Source organism: Hemiscyllium ocellatum, chromosome 37 (assembly GCF_020745735.1).
Source record: "Hemiscyllium ocellatum isolate sHemOce1 chromosome 37, sHemOce1.pat.X.cur, whole genome shotgun sequence".
Taxonomy (NCBI): domain Eukaryota; kingdom Metazoa; phylum Chordata; class Chondrichthyes; order Orectolobiformes; family Hemiscylliidae; genus Hemiscyllium; species Hemiscyllium ocellatum.
Genome location: NC_083437.1, coordinates 40,679,646 through 40,697,528, shown reverse-complemented (window position 1 = coordinate 40,697,528; position 17,883 = coordinate 40,679,646). Strand labels below are relative to the sequence as shown.

Sequence of the window (17,883 nt, the reverse complement as noted above, 5' to 3'; positions counted from 1 at the left end):
GGTATGTTCACCCCGCCAAACTCTACCTTCTCGGCTTTTCAGTTTGCCAGTTGCAAATCACCAAAGAATGTTTTCTTATTTGTGCTATATAAGTACACATTGTTGATGGTGGGTTCAGCCAACAAGAGCTTTTGCCTGAAACATCGATTTCACTGCTCATTGGATGCTGCCTAAACTGCTGTGCTCTTCCAGCACCACTGATCCAGGTTCAGCCCACAGGTAATCTTGATCCAAACTTCAATCATAATGCTCCCCCATTAGCCAGCTTGGAGAAGATTTGTAGCTCAGGTTGAGGTTCTGGATGTAAGTTTGAGAATGTGTATAGGTATAAGCAGGTAGGGAAAGAGTTAAGTTTGAGTTTTGTGAAACAAGCGGTTCAGCTGAGCATGACTCAGATCAGATAAGAACTTGCAGTTAACAATGGGGAGCTGGAGGCAAGGGTAATGGATTAACAAGGTGGAAAAACATTCCTTATGTAGAGCTATTTAACAATATTGGAAGCATTCTGTATGTAAGGTCAGTTAACAAGGTTAAGAACATTCACTGAATAACAGCAGAAGGCTTAATCTCTAACTACTGACACTCACTGATTGTAACAGTCACTCAATCAACATGTATGTTCCTCCCTGTAAAGTGACTATATAATTCCTTAAGAATCTTATGTTCCAGAGGAGTCTGTGAATTCATGTATCTGTGCACATGGGCGATCATTCTCTCTCCCTCCAGTGCCCGGAATAAAGATGAAGGAGGTAAAACTATATAGCGTCTCGGAGTGTTTTGCTTCATCTGAAGTGGGAACTGGACAGTTTGCTTGCTGAGCTGGAAGGTTCGTTCCTGAGGCTCACTCAGGATGATATTACCTAGTAGGGTGACAAAACTTCTGAAAATTAACCTTCCAGCTCGGTGAGCAAACCAACAGCCATACTCCCACAGCCTGACACCCCCAGAAGTGATCCAGCTCACTCGTAATCCAAAGCTAAATTCTGACCACTTTGCTGCTCCCAAACATTTTCAGCACTATCTCAAATAAAATTGCCCATCACAGTGTAGGTATGTCTAACCCAGTGCCATACCACAAGCATTTGTTCACTGGGTCACAATTATGTTTGAATAAAGAAAATGTATTCCACTCAATGGAATTTTCTCTCATCTCCGCTTTCTTCTGGAGCTGAAGCACATTTCCTCAGCTTTCATGCACGATCAAAGTTTAGCCAGAGATCAATAACCCTTCCTTTGTCTTCTGGAGCAGCACTGTGCTGCGATGACAAATCAATTAACAGAGGAGACAGGGATAGCTATAACTGCAATGCAGACAGGCTGTAAGCATGCCATACATTAAGTTATTTCAACATAATCACAGTTGTTGCAAGTGACTACAACAAAACTGCTACTTAATATATTAATATCTCTACTTTAAACAGTCCAAACACCATCAGGCCTTGCAGAGCTCTTAGACAGAGATACCGCAACCACCATCAATAAGCTGGAAGAATCAGTCAGTTTCTTAAAAGCAAAAAATGTTCCTTTCTAACTGCAGAGTATCAAACATCCATTAGATATGCTTAAGGTTACTGGTTTAAATGAGGCCCAGATTTCCTACATGATTTAAGTCTCAAAATATTAGCAAATATTTGGGGAAGAAACAATAAAATGTTTTTTGTAGAACTGGTTCACACGAAATCTAAATTACTAAGCTCAGTTAACAAACGTAGCACATTTAAAAATGCAACTTTAATGAAAACACAAACATATTGAGAGTGTTGCTTTGATGTACACTGAGTTACAAGTTATCAAATGCAGCTTATGCAAAATACAATTAGGATAGCAACACAGATATACTTTGACTTTATTTTCCGCTGAATGCTTAAATTTGAGTGCAAGCAGTGAGGTCAGAAATTAAGACATGCCTTTTCTTTTTCAAAAAACATTGAAAAGATTCTCACTTCCTCAAGCACAAATGAAACAATTGTTTCATTTAGACAGCAATTGATTCCCTATGAGATTATGGGCCAAGCAGAAAGAGGCGGCTTATGTGACAATAGGTGCAGGAGTAGGCCATTCTGCCCTTCGAGCCTGCACCACCATTCAATAGGATCATGGATGATCATCCTTAATCAGTATCCTGTTCCTGCCTTATCTCCATAACCCTTGATTCCACTATTCTTGAGAGCTCTATCCAACTCTTTCTTAAATGAGATGAGATGGTTCAGATGAGGCGATGGAGAGTTACAGATTAGCTAGGAAGGATTTAAAGAGAGAGAGTTAAGAACAGCAAAGAGAGGACATGAGCAGTCTTTAGCAGAGAGAATAAAGGAAAACCCTAAAGCTTTCTATAAGTACGTGAGGAATAAAAGGATGACTCGGATAGGAATAGGGCCAGTCAAAGACAGGAGTGGGAAGTTGTATGTGGACCCTGTGGAGATTGGAGAGGCGCTAAACAAATATTTCTCATCGGCTTTCATTCAGGAAAAGGAGAATATTGTAGAGGAGAAGAATGAGATATGAGAAATTAGACGAGAAACGATCAAGGTTAATAAAGAAGAGGTGTTATAAATTCTAGAAGGAGAAGTCCCCTGACCCGGATGGGATTTATCAGAGGATTCTCTAGGAAGCTAGGGAGGTGGAGTTAGAGCCTTTGGCTTTGATCTTTGATTTGTCATTGTCTAGACATTTAGTACCAGAGGACTGGAGGATTGCAAATGTCGTGCCCTTGTTCAAGAAGGGCAGCAGAGATGACCCAGGTAATTATAGACCAGTGAGCCTTACATCTGTTGTGGGAAATGTTTTGGAAAGGATTACGAGAGATAGGATTTATAATAATCTAGCAACAATTTGATTGTAGATAGTCAACATGGTTTTGTCGAGGGCAGGTTTTGTCTCACAAACCTCACTGAGTTTTTTGAGAAGATGACCAAAGCACGTGGATGAGGGTAGGGCAGTTGACGTGCTGTACATGGACTTCAGCAAAGTCCTTGATAAGGTTCCACATGGTAGGCTGTTGGAGAAAATGCAGAGGTATGGAATTGAGGGTGATTTAACAGTTTGGATTAGAAATTGGCTTTCTGCAAGAAGGCAGCGAGTGGTGGTTGATGGAAAACATTCAGCCTGGAGTCCGGTTACTAGTGGTGTGCCATAAGGATCTGTTTTGGGACCACTGCTGTTCGTCATTTATAAAAATGACTTGGACGCAGGCATAGGTGGATGGGTTAGTAAATTTGCAGCTGACACGAACAGTGTGGAAAAATGTTACAGGTTGCAGGGGGACTTGGATAAACTGCAGAATTAGGCTGAGAGGTGGCAAATGGAGTTCAATGCAGTTAAATGTGAGGTGATTCACTTTGGGAAGAATAACAGAAAGGCAGAATACTGAGTCAATGGAAAACATTCTTGGTAGTGTGGCTATGCAAAGGATCTTGACATCCATGTATATAGATCCCTGAAAGTTGCCACCCAGGTGGATAGTGCTGTTAAGGAGGCAGTATGGTGTGCTAAGTTTATTGGTAGAGGAATCAAGTTCTGGAGCCGTAATGTCATGCTGCAATTATACAAAATGCTAGTGCGGTCACACTTGGAATATTGTGTAAGGTTCTGGTCGCCCCATTACTGATGAAGGGCTTATGCCTGAAACGTCAGTTCACCTGCTCCTTGGGTGCTGCCTGATCAGCTGTGCTTTTGTAGCATCACACTCTCGACTCACCCCATTACAGGAAGGATGTGGAAGCATTAGAAAAGGTGCAGAGGAGATTTACTAGGATGTCGCCTGGTCTGGAGGGAACGTCTTATGAGGAAAGGCTGAGAATTGGGTCTGTTCTCATTGGAAAGAAGGTGGCTAAGAGGGGATTTGATAGCGACATACATGATCAGAGGATTAGATGGGATAGACAGTGAAAGTCTTTTCCCTAGGATGATGACTTCAGCTTGTACAAGGAGGCATAGCTACAAGTTGAGGTGCGATGTCAGAGACAGGTTCTTTACTCAGAGTGGTAAGGGCGTGGCAGGCAGGTCATTCCAATGTAGTTAACTCAGACACATTAGGGAGATTTAAACAATCCTTGGATAAGTACATGGATAATGATGGCGTAGTGTAGGAGGTTGGGCTTAGATTCATTCACAGGTAAGCACAACATTGTGGGCCGAAGGACCTGTTCTGCGCTATATTGTTCTATGTTCTAAATGCTGGAAAACTAGACCAGAATATTTGGGGGACTGTTTTGACCAGTGTGGATATGATGGGCTGAACGGCCTGCTTCTTTGCTGCAGATCTCTATGACTCTGTGACATCAAAACAAGCATCGCATTCAAATCATTGGTCACTAACTACAAGAACCTATCAGTCCCAATATAGACATAAAATTAAAATGGACTGCCACTTCTAAACACATATTTTTAAAAACTGACAAAGTCAATTTTCAAGCTAGACCACTTTTTAAAAAAAAGTGTTGGGGTTATTATGCTTTGTTACACTATCATTTTAACTTCAAAAATTTTTTTAAAATTGGTTATCATAAGAAGGTATTAGAACACAGATTTGAACAGTCAGTCATTTATCTGGTCTATCTTTTAAATATTACTGCACCATCATTTCCTGTGATAAAGGAACTAAAAGGGAAAAGTCACCAGATTAGACTATTTTAGTTGTTTATAAATTTCCAAGCTCCAAAGAAATAATTGAACATTTTATTGCAATTGCAAGTATAGGTGACATGTACATGTTAAATGCTAATCCAATTGTTGTATGTTTCATTAGATACATAGTTTAAAGAAGATACATTTATAGGACAATGGTGAGAAAGCAGAGACATGTGGCTCGTTTGATAGCTCTGTCAAAAATCTAGCACAGGAACAACAGACCATGGGATTTCCTCTGAAGTGTAACATTCTAAACAGAGTCATAGAGATGTACAGCATGGAAACAGACCCTTCGGTCCAACCCGTCCATGCCGACCTGATATCCCAACCCAATCTAGTCCCACCTGCCAGCACCCGGCCCATATCTCTCCAAACCCTTCCCATTCATATACCCACCCAAATGCCTCTTAAATGTTGCAATTGTACCAGCCTCCACCACTTCCTTTGGCAGCTCATTCCATACCCGTACCACCCTGTGTGTGAAAAAGTTGCCCCTTAGGTCTCTTTTTATATCTTTCCCCTCTCACCCTAAACCTATGCATCATAATCATTTGTCAATTTTCCTTTTAAAGAATATTACACAAAGCATAGCACAAAACTAAAACTATCAATTTTTCTTGCTCAACAGATAGAGTTCTGTGATAATAATTATGCATGTTTACACATTAATGCATGCGATTGCAAAATGAAAACACTTAAATTCAACAGAAATGGAATCTTTCCCTTATCAAAACCCTTCAAAATAGAGGGTTTTTTTGACAAATACAGAAGGTTTGACTTGACTTTTCCAACACACTCCTGGCTGGTCTCCCACAGTCTAAACTCCATAAACAGATATTATCCAAATACTGTCCATATCTTGCCCTAAATCCTGACCACCCATTACCCTATGTTCATTAGCCTATATCAATTCCCAGATAAGAAAATTCCAGAGTTTTAGGTTTGATCAACTGCAGGAACTGTGCAATATGCAGTGATTAAAATTAGAGATGCTCTAGAGACCAGAATTAGAGCAGTATAGGCAGGGTTTTAAGGGGTGGAGGGGGTTGTTGAGGTAGAGAAAAGAAAGGAAAGGAAAGGCCATAGAGGGATTTGGAAATTGGAATGAGAATCTTAATATCTTTAGTTCAATGGCTTTCAGAAAGACCATTCATGTGTATACTGGAATGCACATTTGTAATAGTGTGTGTTCATGAGAGATCTAGAGCAAGAGCGTGAAACAGTGCAAAGAGATAGATAGAGACCAGCTTAGAAAGGTTGGCAAAGTCAAACATACAAATGTGTCAAAGAAACTACAGTAGGGCAAAAAAATGTATTTTAAATATTTCCACCTTTCAATCAAATGGTTTAATCAGTTTAAAGTCTGGTTGAAGATTTGTAGCTCGGGTGTCCGTTGTTGTGGTTCTGTTCGCCGAGCTGGAAGTTTTTGCTGCAAACGTTTCATTCCCTGGCTAGGGAACATCATCAGTGCTATTGGAGCCTCCTGTGAAGCGCTGCTTTGATGTTTCTTCCGGTATTTATAGTGGTTTGTTCTTGCCGCTTCCGGGTGTCAGTTTCAGCTGTAGTAGTTTGTATGTGGGGTCCGGGTTGATGTGTCTGTTGATGGATCTTCTTGCCGTTTCCGGGTGTCAGTTTCAGATGTAGTGGTTTGTATATGGGGTCCAAGTCTATGTGTCTGTTAATGGAGTTTGTGGATGAATGCCATGCCTCTAGGAATTCCCTGGCTGTTCTCTGTCTGGCTTGTCCTATGACGGTAGTGTTTTCCCAGTCAAATTCATGTTCCTGGTTGTCTGAGTGTATGGCTACTAGGGATAGCTGGTCGTGTCGTTTTGTGGCTAGCTGATGTTCATGGATGCGGATTGTTAGCTGTCTTCCTGTTTGTCCTATATAGTGTTTTGTGCAGTCCTTGCATGGTATTTTGTAAAATCAGTATAATTTTAATCAGTGTAAGTTCAGAGCCAATTACCAGTGGGTTTCTCCCTTTCAGCTTTAAGGGATTGATAATAATGAAAGAGGAAAATGCCTACATGCGCAGCTCTGTGGAAAAATGCAATCAGTTTTTAAAAATCTGTTCTCCATTGTTTGAGCTATTTCCTGTGGAAAAATCAGTTTGCTCACACTTTCCCGTAACACCCATCTCTCTCACACAGAAGTGCACTCCAGCATATACATGAACAGTTTTTCATACATAGCCGCTGAAATTGTACACTGATCCATGACACTATATACCAGCTGTTCTTCTCAGAAGCGTCCCCAGACTCTAAGTATATAAACTGTAATGGAAAAAAATACTGTGTCCAACACCAACCAAGTGTTAAAACGTTGCGAGTGGGTTCCCGTCATTTTAAGTACTGCTGTTTAAGTCACCTATATTGTTAATGCATGTCCTACAGATGACTAATGACGGCTAGAAGCACCTGAAAAGAGCATTGTGCACTCGAGGGTATCTAATGGAGATCAAACCACAAGACCAAAGCACAAGTGATCAGGAAATCATTAGAGCTCAATTACCATTACAAAATGGGCTATTCTATGAAAGACGCAAACACCTTTTCAAAGGCATTAATCCTACATTAAACCTAAACTCTTCTTGTTGGTGGCATTAACCTCAGCCACCAAACTTGCAGACATTTTCTTGAGTGACATTTTAAGGCGAGAGGGGAAAGACTTAAAAAGGAGCTAAGGGGCAACAGTGGGTGGTGCGAGGATGGAATGAGCTGCCAGAAGCTGGAACACTTAGAGCATTTAAAAGGCATCTGGATAGGTATACGAATAGGAAGGGTTTAAGAGGGATATGGGCCAAGTGCTAGCAAATTGGCCTAGATTTATTTAGGATATCTGGTCAGCGTGGACTAGTTGAACTGAAGGGTCTGTCTCCATGCTATATAGCTCTATGACTTTATTTGAACATATCAAAACCCCAGTATCTCGTTTGACTATTGTAATTAACTAATAACATCAATTTTAGACCTTGATTTGGCCTGGAAAATGATTAAAAGACATAATAGCTGAAAATGTGTTGCTGGTCAAAGCACAGCAGGGCAGGCAGCATCTCAGGAATAGGGAATTCGACGTTTCGAGCATAAGCCCTTCATCAGGCTTATGCTCGAAACATCGAATTCCCTATTCCTGAGATGCTGCTTGGCCTGCTGTGCTTTGACCAGCAACACATTTTCAGCTGTGATCTCCAGCATCTGCAGACCTCATTTTTTACTAAAAGACATAATATACCTTCTGGAATCCTAGTAAACAGCTCAGGTTTTATATTCTGGATATCAATGGAAGTCTATTTATGCATTCCAATTCCACAATTTAAAGACAATTGTAATAGCCTCGACAATAACCCAGCTGGAGTCAAAAGCAAAAACGTGATAATGTCAGTAAAATAATTGAGAGTTGGATAGAAAAGCCAGCACAACTTAAATTCAACGTATCATCCTGAACAGAGGGATCATTTTCACACATTATTCATAAATGTCATTATTTTTAAACTTCTGCAGCATCCCCTCCACAACAAAAGGTATTTTTCAGAAGTAAAACTAACAGCTTGGCATCTTTATTTTTCACAGAGTAAATTGTATGTTTTTCAAAACAATTAAAGTAAATTCTAATTTAATCTGCCAAAGATCACCACCCTGGAAATAAAGTTGGCTCAAATAACCTGTAATTGAGTCTATGACAGCCAACTGCAGTATTAATTTGTTGTCATTAAATAAAAATCTCAATAAATCATTCACTATAGCAAAAAAAAAGCTTTGGAACTTGGACTCCCAGTTCAGATTACATAAAAGTACAGGTTTTTAGTTCCTGAACCCTTCTTGAACATGCTAACACCTGCCGGGTGCACCTATGCAGCGTCCCCTACCCCCCCGCCTCCGCAAATTACCCTTGCAGTATGAAGTTAAGGAGCACCAAGTGAAGAGAGTCTCACAGCCAGACTGCAGCTACCATTCACCAAGCATCCACCCAGAAGTATAGTCAGTAAGTTTACAGATTATACCAAAATTGAAGGTATAGTGGACAGCGAAGGAGGTTACCTCAGATTACAACAGGATCTTGACCAGATGGGACAATAGGCTGAGAAGTGGCAGATTAGTTTAATTCAGATAAATATGTGGTTTTGCATTTTGGGAAAGCAAATCTTAGCAGGGCTTATACACTTAATGGTAAGGTCCTAGGGATTGTTGCTGAACAAAGAGACCTTGGAGTGCAGGTTCATAGCTCCTTGAAAGTGGAGCCGCAGGTAGATAGGTTGGTGAAGGTGGTGTTTGGTATGCTTTCCTTTATTGGTCAGAGTATTGAGTACAGGAGTTGGGAGGTCATGTTGCAGCTGTACAAGACATTGGTTAGGAGCCACTTCCATGCAATTCTGGTCTCCTTCCTATCGGAAGGATGTTGTGAAACTTGAAAGGATTCAGAAAAGATTTACAAGGATGTTGCCAGGGTTGGAGGATTTGAGCTATAGGGAGAGGCTGATTAGGCTGGGGCTGTTTTCCCTGGAGCAGAGGCTGAGGGGTGACCTTATAGAGGTTTATAAAATCATGAGGGACATGGATAGGGTAAATAGACAAAGTCTTTTCCCTGGAGTGGGGAAGTCCAGAACTAGAGGGCATAGGTTTAGGGTGAGAGGGGAAAGATATAAAAGTCTTAAGGGGCAACGTTTTCAAACAGTGGGTGGTGTGTGTATGGAATGAGCTGCCAGAGGACGTGGTGGAGGCTGGTACAATTGCAACATTTAAAAGGCATCTGGATGCATACATGAATAGGAAGAGTTTGGATGGACATGGGCCAGTTGCTGGCAGGTGGGACTGGATTGGGATGGATCTCTGGTTGGCGTGGATGAGTTGGACCAAAGGGTCTGCTTCCATGCTGTACATCTCTATGACTGTAAGTGCCTTTCAATGGGAAGTTCCTGGACAGCCATCATCTGCACCTCCAGCTGACTGTCCTTCCCCACTCTCCAAACCTATTGCTAACCTCAGCCAACATCTCTTTGCTCAAGGGATCATCACCCAATCTAGAACCTTCTACTCAACAAAACTTTGTGCCAGCTCAGCAAATGGTGCATTATTAGGATCTGAGAACATTATGTGAATGAAAATTAATGCAGTTGAGGTGTAACCACCAGACTAGTTACTGTGCATCGCAATGTACAAAATATAGGATCAGTACCATTCTGAGTCACTAATTAGCAGACCTCTTTCTGTCAAATGCATCATCTTGAAACCTTTTATATATTATCAATAAAATTATATCAAAAGTTTTGATTTGTTCAGAGAATATATTGTAATCAATTGTTCTATGATTCAAATGCTTTCAGTTTCTCTTTATAATACTTAGCACCTAAAAACCAAATGTATTTCAATTTATCCAAAAACAGACATCAACAAATTTGTTCAAGGAAATGACACTCAGCGAAAGGTTGGACAATATTGTAACTAGTGTCATGATTCCAGCTAATGTTATTACTGACAAGTCAAATTCCAGACTGAAATCTGACTTGTTGATCATATTTTGTTTAATTTTAATATCAATAAGGTGGTCTCTCACTGAAACATAAACACACAATGCTGCAGATTTCTTTTCAACAGCAAAATAAACATTTAATAAGCAAAATAAATGAGCTAATTGAAGATTTTGTAAAGCACAGTGAAATATAATCCATGAATTTTTAAATTTTAGAAATCAAAAAATAACCCAAAAGCACAGTGGGTTTGCATTGACTTCAGTCTGGAGAATCTGACAGCTTGTCCCAGGAGCTATGACACACCTCAGCTTAAACATATTCAGTTTCAAATAACCTCTTCAGGAGTTTTATCCAAACATTTCTGGTCTGGAACAACCACTATCTATTATTGTAATGTAATCTATATTAACAAACCCATTTTCTCCATTTCTCAGGAGCAACTTCACAAAGGACAGTTTCTACCCAGAACAAAGTAAAACTCAACAAGTCTGTCTTTATAAGCGATGCACAATTCCCCCGAAGCTTATAAAGTTCAGAAATTTCCAACTGAAATTTCGAGATACAATCGTTTACCTTGCAAGGTCAAAATCCTCCTATAGTACATAAAAACCCATTAATTCCGAATGCTGACCCTTATAAACTACTTAAAACTGAATTCACCATGGCTACAGAAATACTCAATTATATTTCCTTCAGACACAGAAATTTGCATGTCACTACTTCAAGATCCCAAAATCCAAACTTATATTAAAATCATATATAGATCTGAGTTTACATCACACCAAGTTATTGTTGAGTTAAGGGAGAGCCAGTGGATGGGGTTTACTTGAACTTTCAGAAGGCTTTTAGTAAGGCCTCATATAAGAGGTTAGTACGCAAAATTAAAGTGCATGGGGCTGGGAGAGTGCACTGACATGGATACAGAACTGGGTGACAATCAGGAAATTAAGAGTAGGAAAGAATATCTCTCTTTATCAAGTGGCAGGTGGTAACTAGTGGGGTACCACAGACATCAGTGCTTGAATCCTAGCTATTTACAAATGCATGAAGATGAAGGTTTAGATGAAGAAATTAAGTGTGATATCTCCAAGTTTGCAGATTACACAGAGCTGGTTGATAGAGTGCGTTGTGAGGAGGACAGAGATGTTTCAGTGTAATTTGATAAGTTGGGTAAGTGGGTAAATGCATGGCAAATGAATTACAATACAGTAAAATGTCAGGTTACCCAGTTTGTCTGCAACAGAAATGCAGGTTATTATCTAAATGATTAACATCTTTGGCAGGGGGGGGTGGGGTACAAGACCTCGTTTGTCCTTGTCCACTAGTTGTTACACGAGTGTGGCTCGATCCAGACTCTACTCACTTCACACGAATGAAAGAGGATTGCATAGAAACCTATAAATGTCTAGAAGGACTGGACAGGGTCAATGCAGGAATGATGTTCCTCATGACTAGAGCACCCAGAACCAGGGGTAACAGTCCAAGGATACAGTGTTGGCCATTTAGGACTAAGATCAGGTGACATTTCTCTGCCCAGACAGTGGTGAACCTCACTCAAGGAAAGAAATCAAAGGTTATGGGAAGAAACCAGCAACAAGGTAGTGAATTGGGTAATCAGCTGTGATTATACTGAACAGCAGAGCAGCCTCAGAGGGCTACATGGCCTACTCCTCCTTGCTGTGTTTCTATATTTTCATCAGCAGATCTGACAGCTCAATGCAAGGTTTCCTCAGTTGGAGTGTTTCCTAATCCCTATTAATTAACCAGCTTCAACATATTTGGACCTCTCCACTCTAATGCATTTTTGGGCCAGAGACCTATCCTTCATTAACTTAAGGTCATCCAAAAGGTCACTGCTGGCTATACCCAAGCTCACACCAGGATCTGGCTAAACTATGAGCTTTGTGACCATAGACAGCAGCCATCATCAGCACCTAATTTTGAAAAAGAGACAGCCAGCCTTGCTTTTGAATCCATCATGTCTACATTCCTTGCTGCTGACCTACAACCTTTGGCACCTCAATACTGACGTGTTGAGCATCACTGAAATTATTCACTCCACCAGCAGCAGCCATGACTTCAGCCAGCCAGGAACTAAAGCCTCTCCTAATTCCTCCGAGAACATGAAGCAATCTTGTTGGCTCCATCCCTAATATCTCCTTAGGTTACTCTATCATATGCTGTTTTATCATGCTGCTAATGAATCATTGTGTGGCATTTTAGGATGTTAAAGTTGCCTTATAAATGCAATTGTCGCTTATAGCATGATTAACTACTTGCTCACAGCTATACATTTTGAAATTGAAAATATATGCAAATCAATTTACTATTAAAATGAACTTTCAAATTTATCAAAAATCATCAAGCTGGTAAACTCCAGTCCACATCATAAGAAGCAAGCAAAAATATAAATTGCATTTAACATAATTCACAAAAAAATTTACCTTGCAGTATATTAAGACACTTCAGCAGAAAAAAAACAAATAAGATCTAATCTTACAATTCTGAGATTGCAGGTTATACTGTATGGAAACCCAAAATAGAAATTAAACTAAAACAGAACACAAAAATAAATTATTTAAAATTGTTATCAACAAAACATGCAAAGTTCTGTCGAGTACACCTGATCTATCCCAACAATGTATCATGTGCTGATTATTTGCACCAGTCTGCACCATATGCAGTCAAATCTGACCATGTGTGCAGACTGGGCTGTATGCCAAGATGCCATCTTTTCATTCTGCACTTGTGACAATGATTCCCCTATATAAATAATAAACGTACTTTGCCACATGTAGGTTTTTAAAAAGTTGCCACTTTGGACAAAAATGTTATTGATGTTTGATCCAATCCATGGGGTCTGGGGAAAAAAAATCTCAAAAAGATGGAACAGAATGAAAACAGCAAAACTAGACTTCAAGCATCACCTCCTCCCCCAAAACTTCACCAGAAGACTTAAAGCACACTTAGAATCTAAAATAAACCCAAATCGAAGCATCAATACTTAACATAGAACACAAAAAAAATTATCAAAGTTTTAGAACAGCAAACAACTAAAAAAACAATATGCGGCTTGAAAATCCAGGCTAAGCCAGACTGTAGATGCAATTTTGCCCCGTCAAAGTACAGTTTCAACATTAACTATATATATCTAAATGGCACAAAGAAAAATAAACATCTTTACAAAGCATATTTTCCTAGGTGTTAAATACTAGCCAGTTTTAAAATGTTGCCACCACAAAGCAAGAGAATGTGCACTATTTGTAAACAAATATGTGAAATATAGAAACAAACTATTTTCTGGCTACAACTTAAAATATAATTGAATGAAAACAAATTTCAATGACCAGAAATACAAATTTGTAAAGATATATACAACTTATTTTTGCTTAACTACAACATACATATTCTTCTATTTTAAACAGTTGACAAAATAGAAAATGAACCCTTGGCAGGGAACTCTGGGTTTACTAAATACTGCAACACCTTAACTTGTTTCAACCCCTCAGACAAATTATTTCTGGCAGTTTTGTATGGTATTTTAAGTATCAAAAGTACAAAGTAATTATTAAAGTCTGTTAGATTGGGGCAACTTCACTTTTTTACAGATGTGCATGGATACTAAAATATCTCAAAAGGACGTTTTACAACAATAAGATATATTTTTTGTTCAGAATGTATCAGCCCTTTTCTGCAACAGGATTGGTATGTCAATATTTTTACAAAGAAAAAGGTGGCAAGTGTTTTGCTGCCTTTGTACATTAAATCAAGATAATGCCTTGTGAAATCTGTATAGTAATAGAAATCTGCAGTGATGTACAGAGACTGACGCAGTGGTGCTTAAGTGCAGGGAGAGGAGATGGTGAGGGTGGGAGGGGGATGGGGTGGGTGCTGCCTTTGGTACAAGGATTTAAATGCTGGTTTTACTTACTGGTGGAGCTGCCCTGCATCTGAATGATGCATTTAGAATCCTTGCCGGTCTCTCTGGAGTTGAAGGGTCTAACCCGCACAGCGACTTTGACAGATGCTCCAGACATCTTGCTTCTTGTGTTGCTCTCTCACTATACAGCAAATAGTCCCTGGATCAAAGATCATAAGGAGAGTTTAATTCACAAAAGCTCTCCTTTTCACACACACAGCCACACTCCCAAAACAGGGGGAAGTGGGGTTGCTGCGCAGCCACTCTGATGTTTTGCTGACTTTACCAGTTGTTCCATCTCTAACATGGCTGCCAGCTCAGGAGCTGCAGTCTGTCTCGTGGATATTCCGAAAGGATTTCCAAGTGGAATGAAAATAAAACAAGACTAAACCTTCACAAACCCATTTCCTTCTTAAACGCAAGTACAGGCAGATCATGTAGACAACATTCAATATTCCCTCCGTCAGATTTTTTTTTTAAAAAATGCAGTATTGCAAACACGTAATACCAACTGGCTATCTGAAAGGTTGGTGGGGGGGGGGGGGGGGGGGTAGCTTTATAAAATATAAAATGCATACGCCCATCATCTGCAATGAGACAAAACAAATCATTTATATCCCTGGCAGCCTCCTAATGCATGACAAGAAAACAAAAAAATGGCTTGATTCAAGCTGCAAAGGAAATACATTCAATACATATAGGGGCATAAAACTTCAGCTTTTGAAGTTTTTGAAATAAAAACAAAAAGGTAAAATTTAACTTCAGGATGGACCCAGGCAGCTAACCAGTCAGATTCTGGTGGGTGACCTGGTTGAGTGGGGGACAGTTGCTCCTGGGGTGGAAGGAAGGGGTGCAAAGTGCATTCATTCCCACAGTGAAACAGTGATGGGTGTAAAGAAACTGGGAAACATAGGAGGAAGGAAGAGGGATATTGGAATGGGGGCAGGGGAGATGAATGGTGTCAGGGGCATTTACATTGTATATGACGTGGATGTCAGGGTAGAGGTGAATGGCATGGGATGGGGGTGAGGGAGCTGGATGGTGTGGTTGGGGGTTTGTGAAAGATGGATAGTTTTGGGGGGTGAGAGGCAAATGGTATGGGGGGTGCGAGAGGCAAGTGTTGTGGGGGATGCGAGAGGCAAGTGTTGTGAGGGGGGACGAGAGGCAGATGGAGTGGGGGGGGCGAGAGGCAGATGGTGTGGGGGGGCGAAAGGCAAATGGTGTGGGGGGTGCGAGAGGCACGTGTTGTGGGGGATGCGAGAGGCAGATGGAGTGGGGGGGTGAGAGGCAGATGGAGTGGGGGGGTGTGGGGAGCGAGAGGCAGATGGAGTGGGGGGGCGAGAGGCAGATGGTGTGGGGGGGGCGAGAGGCAGATGGTGTGGGGGGGGCGAGAGGCAGATGGAGTGGGGGGGCGTGGGGAGCGAGAGGCAGATGGAGTGGGGGGGCGAGAGGCAGATGGTGTGGGGGGGCGAGAGGCAGATGATGTGGGGGGGCGAGAGGCAGATGATGTGGGGGGGCGAGAGGCAGATGATGTGGGGGGGCGAGAGGCAGACGATGTGGGGGGCGAGAGGTGGATGATGTGGGGGGCGAGAGGTGGATGATGTGGGGGGCGAGAGGTGGATGATGTGGGGGGGAGGGGTAGATGGAGTGGGGGGGCGAGAGGCAGATGGAGTGGGGGGCAAGAGGTGGATGGTATGGGGGGGGTAAGGGAAATGATATGAATGTTGGATGGTGTTGGCGTTGGAGAGGTAATTGTCGAGTGTAGGAGTGGAAGTTCGAGAGGGTAGGTACAGGAAAGTGGACGAGGATAGGCGGGAGGTGGAAGACCTGGGTGGGGGTTAGGGGGTAGCTGGATGATGGGAGTTGGGGGGAGTGGGACCGGGAAGCGATAGCTGATGTGGGCCCTCCAAACAGCCCGAGCTGAATCAAACACTTACCCTGCTGAGGAAGCAGGCGGCAGGGCGGACAGTCGGTCGGAGTGCAGACGGCTGAGATGCGGCAGGGACAGAGAGAACGAACGATTGAGCGCCTGGATACAATGTTACCGCTGCCTGCGCGGGGATACAATTGTAACCAATCTCTCCCAACTCATAGCCAGCGCCAGCCGCGCCCGCCGCTACTTTGTATCGACTTCATCCCCGAGGATACACTGCGTCTCAGGAGCCCTGGCTACTGCAGCAAATTCCGCCCTTCGCAAATAAAGACAACCATCAAAAAAAGTCCTGAAGCTTTGCCCCTTTCGACCTTTCCCCCCTATTTTTTTCAAAAAAACAGCACCAGCAGCTACCCCGCGGGAGGAGCAAAGTGCCAACACCAACCCCACACACACAGCATTACATCACCACCTGTGATTGACAGCAAGTTAGCCCTATCGGAATGTCAGCGGCCGGCCCACCCCTATAGGCTCAGCCAATAGGAACATTCGTAAGGCGGGGCCAGAGCTCCCCAATGACGTAACGATGCGGTTTCAGGCGGCTCCAGGGAGGGGCTGCAGTGCCCCCTGGCCCCCGGAGGTCGAACAGCAGAGAGCCGCCTAGCTCCAGCGAGGGCGGGGTGGTGGGGAGAAGGTGTGCAATATCTGACAAAGGCTAAATCCTTAGGAGAAACAGGGGCAGACAAAGCAAGAAGTCAAAACTAAAAACAAAAACCGAAAAAACTGCGGATACTGTAAATCAGAAACAGAAATTGTCAGAAAAGCTCAGCAGGTCTGTAGAGAGAAATCAAAGGAATGTTAACAGCATTCTAAAGTTCACTAGACCCAAAACATTACGCTGATTTAACTCCATAGATGCTGCCAGACCTGCTGAGCTTTCCCAGCAATTTGTGTTTTTGTTTCTAAAACTCAAATCTTGAGCTTTTCAAGTTTGTGATCAATAGTCTTGTAATATTGCACTGCCAATGTATTATTTATTAGTCATTGTGGATGCCAAAGCAAAATGATTGGGCACGCATGAGTCCATTCATCAAACACAGCGATGGTGTAGAAAATCTGCACACATCTTTTGCAATACACAGACTCTAGGAAGTGTTGGTGGCAGACAACGATCATCATTTACCAGCAGGGAATTTTGAGTATTTCCTAAAATAGAACGGTATTCATCATTTAAGGATAGCTCCATACCATCCATCATCCAATGGGCTGGCTGATTAAGTAGTTCAAACTTTGAAGGAAGCCTTAAAGATAAAGTGTTGCTGGAAAAGCACAGCAGGTCAGGCAGCATCCAAGGAGCAGGAAAATCGATGTTTCGGGCATGAACCCTTCTTCAGGAATGAAGAAGATTCCTCATTCCTGAAGAAGGGCTCATGCCCGAAACGTCGATTCTCTTGCTCCTTGGATGCTGCCTGACCTGCTGCGCTTTTCCAGCAATACATTTTCAGCTCTGATCTCCAGCATCTGCAGTCCTCACTTTCGCCTTAAAGATAAAGCCTATTGCTTCACCAGATACCAAACTGCTTCAGTTCTTATTGAATTATGGGACCATCCCTCATGGAACTGCAGGGATAGCTCCAGGAGGGTTGCGAATGGGATAAGGCCCCACACCAAGTTAAATTTAATCTTCCCAGATCTTGGAGCATCAGGAACATCAATGCTGGATACAAGACTCCGCTCAGTGTTAAAAACAGTTTATATCAGGGGGTGAAGTTTGTTGGAGGAACTACAGGAATGGCCCTGCATGAATAAGAGGTATGATTGACATGAAGTCAGGTCCCAGTGATATATAAATTTCAGGTAGGAGTGATGGTCCTGAACATTCTTGATAGATCACCACTAATGCCTCCACAATCTTCTCAGCGAGCTCCTTCAGAACTCTGGGCTGTAGTCCATCTGGTCCAGGTGATTTATCCACCTTTGGACCTTTCAGCTTCC

The 17,883-nt window shown here is 42.0% G+C and overlaps 1 protein-coding gene across 8 annotated transcripts in view; it reads right to left on the bottom strand.

The window, feature by feature from the left end:
- The window catches only part of kif1b (kinesin family member 1B), a 219,749-nt gene extending 203,417 nt beyond the window's left edge, over positions 1–16,332 (bottom strand). For all 8 annotated transcript variants that reach the window (XM_060852399.1, XM_060852402.1, XM_060852400.1 and 5 more), the window contains exons 1-2: positions 15,953–16,332; positions 14,028–14,175 (exon numbers count right to left, since the gene is read on the bottom strand). In XM_060852399.1, the coding sequence (XP_060708382.1) occupies positions 14,028–14,133 (106 nt within the window). In that variant the 5' untranslated portion in view covers positions 14,134–14,175; positions 15,953–16,332. The remainder of the gene's footprint in view (positions 1–14,027; positions 14,176–15,952) is intronic.
- Positions 16,333–17,883: the final 1,551 nt, after the last annotated feature.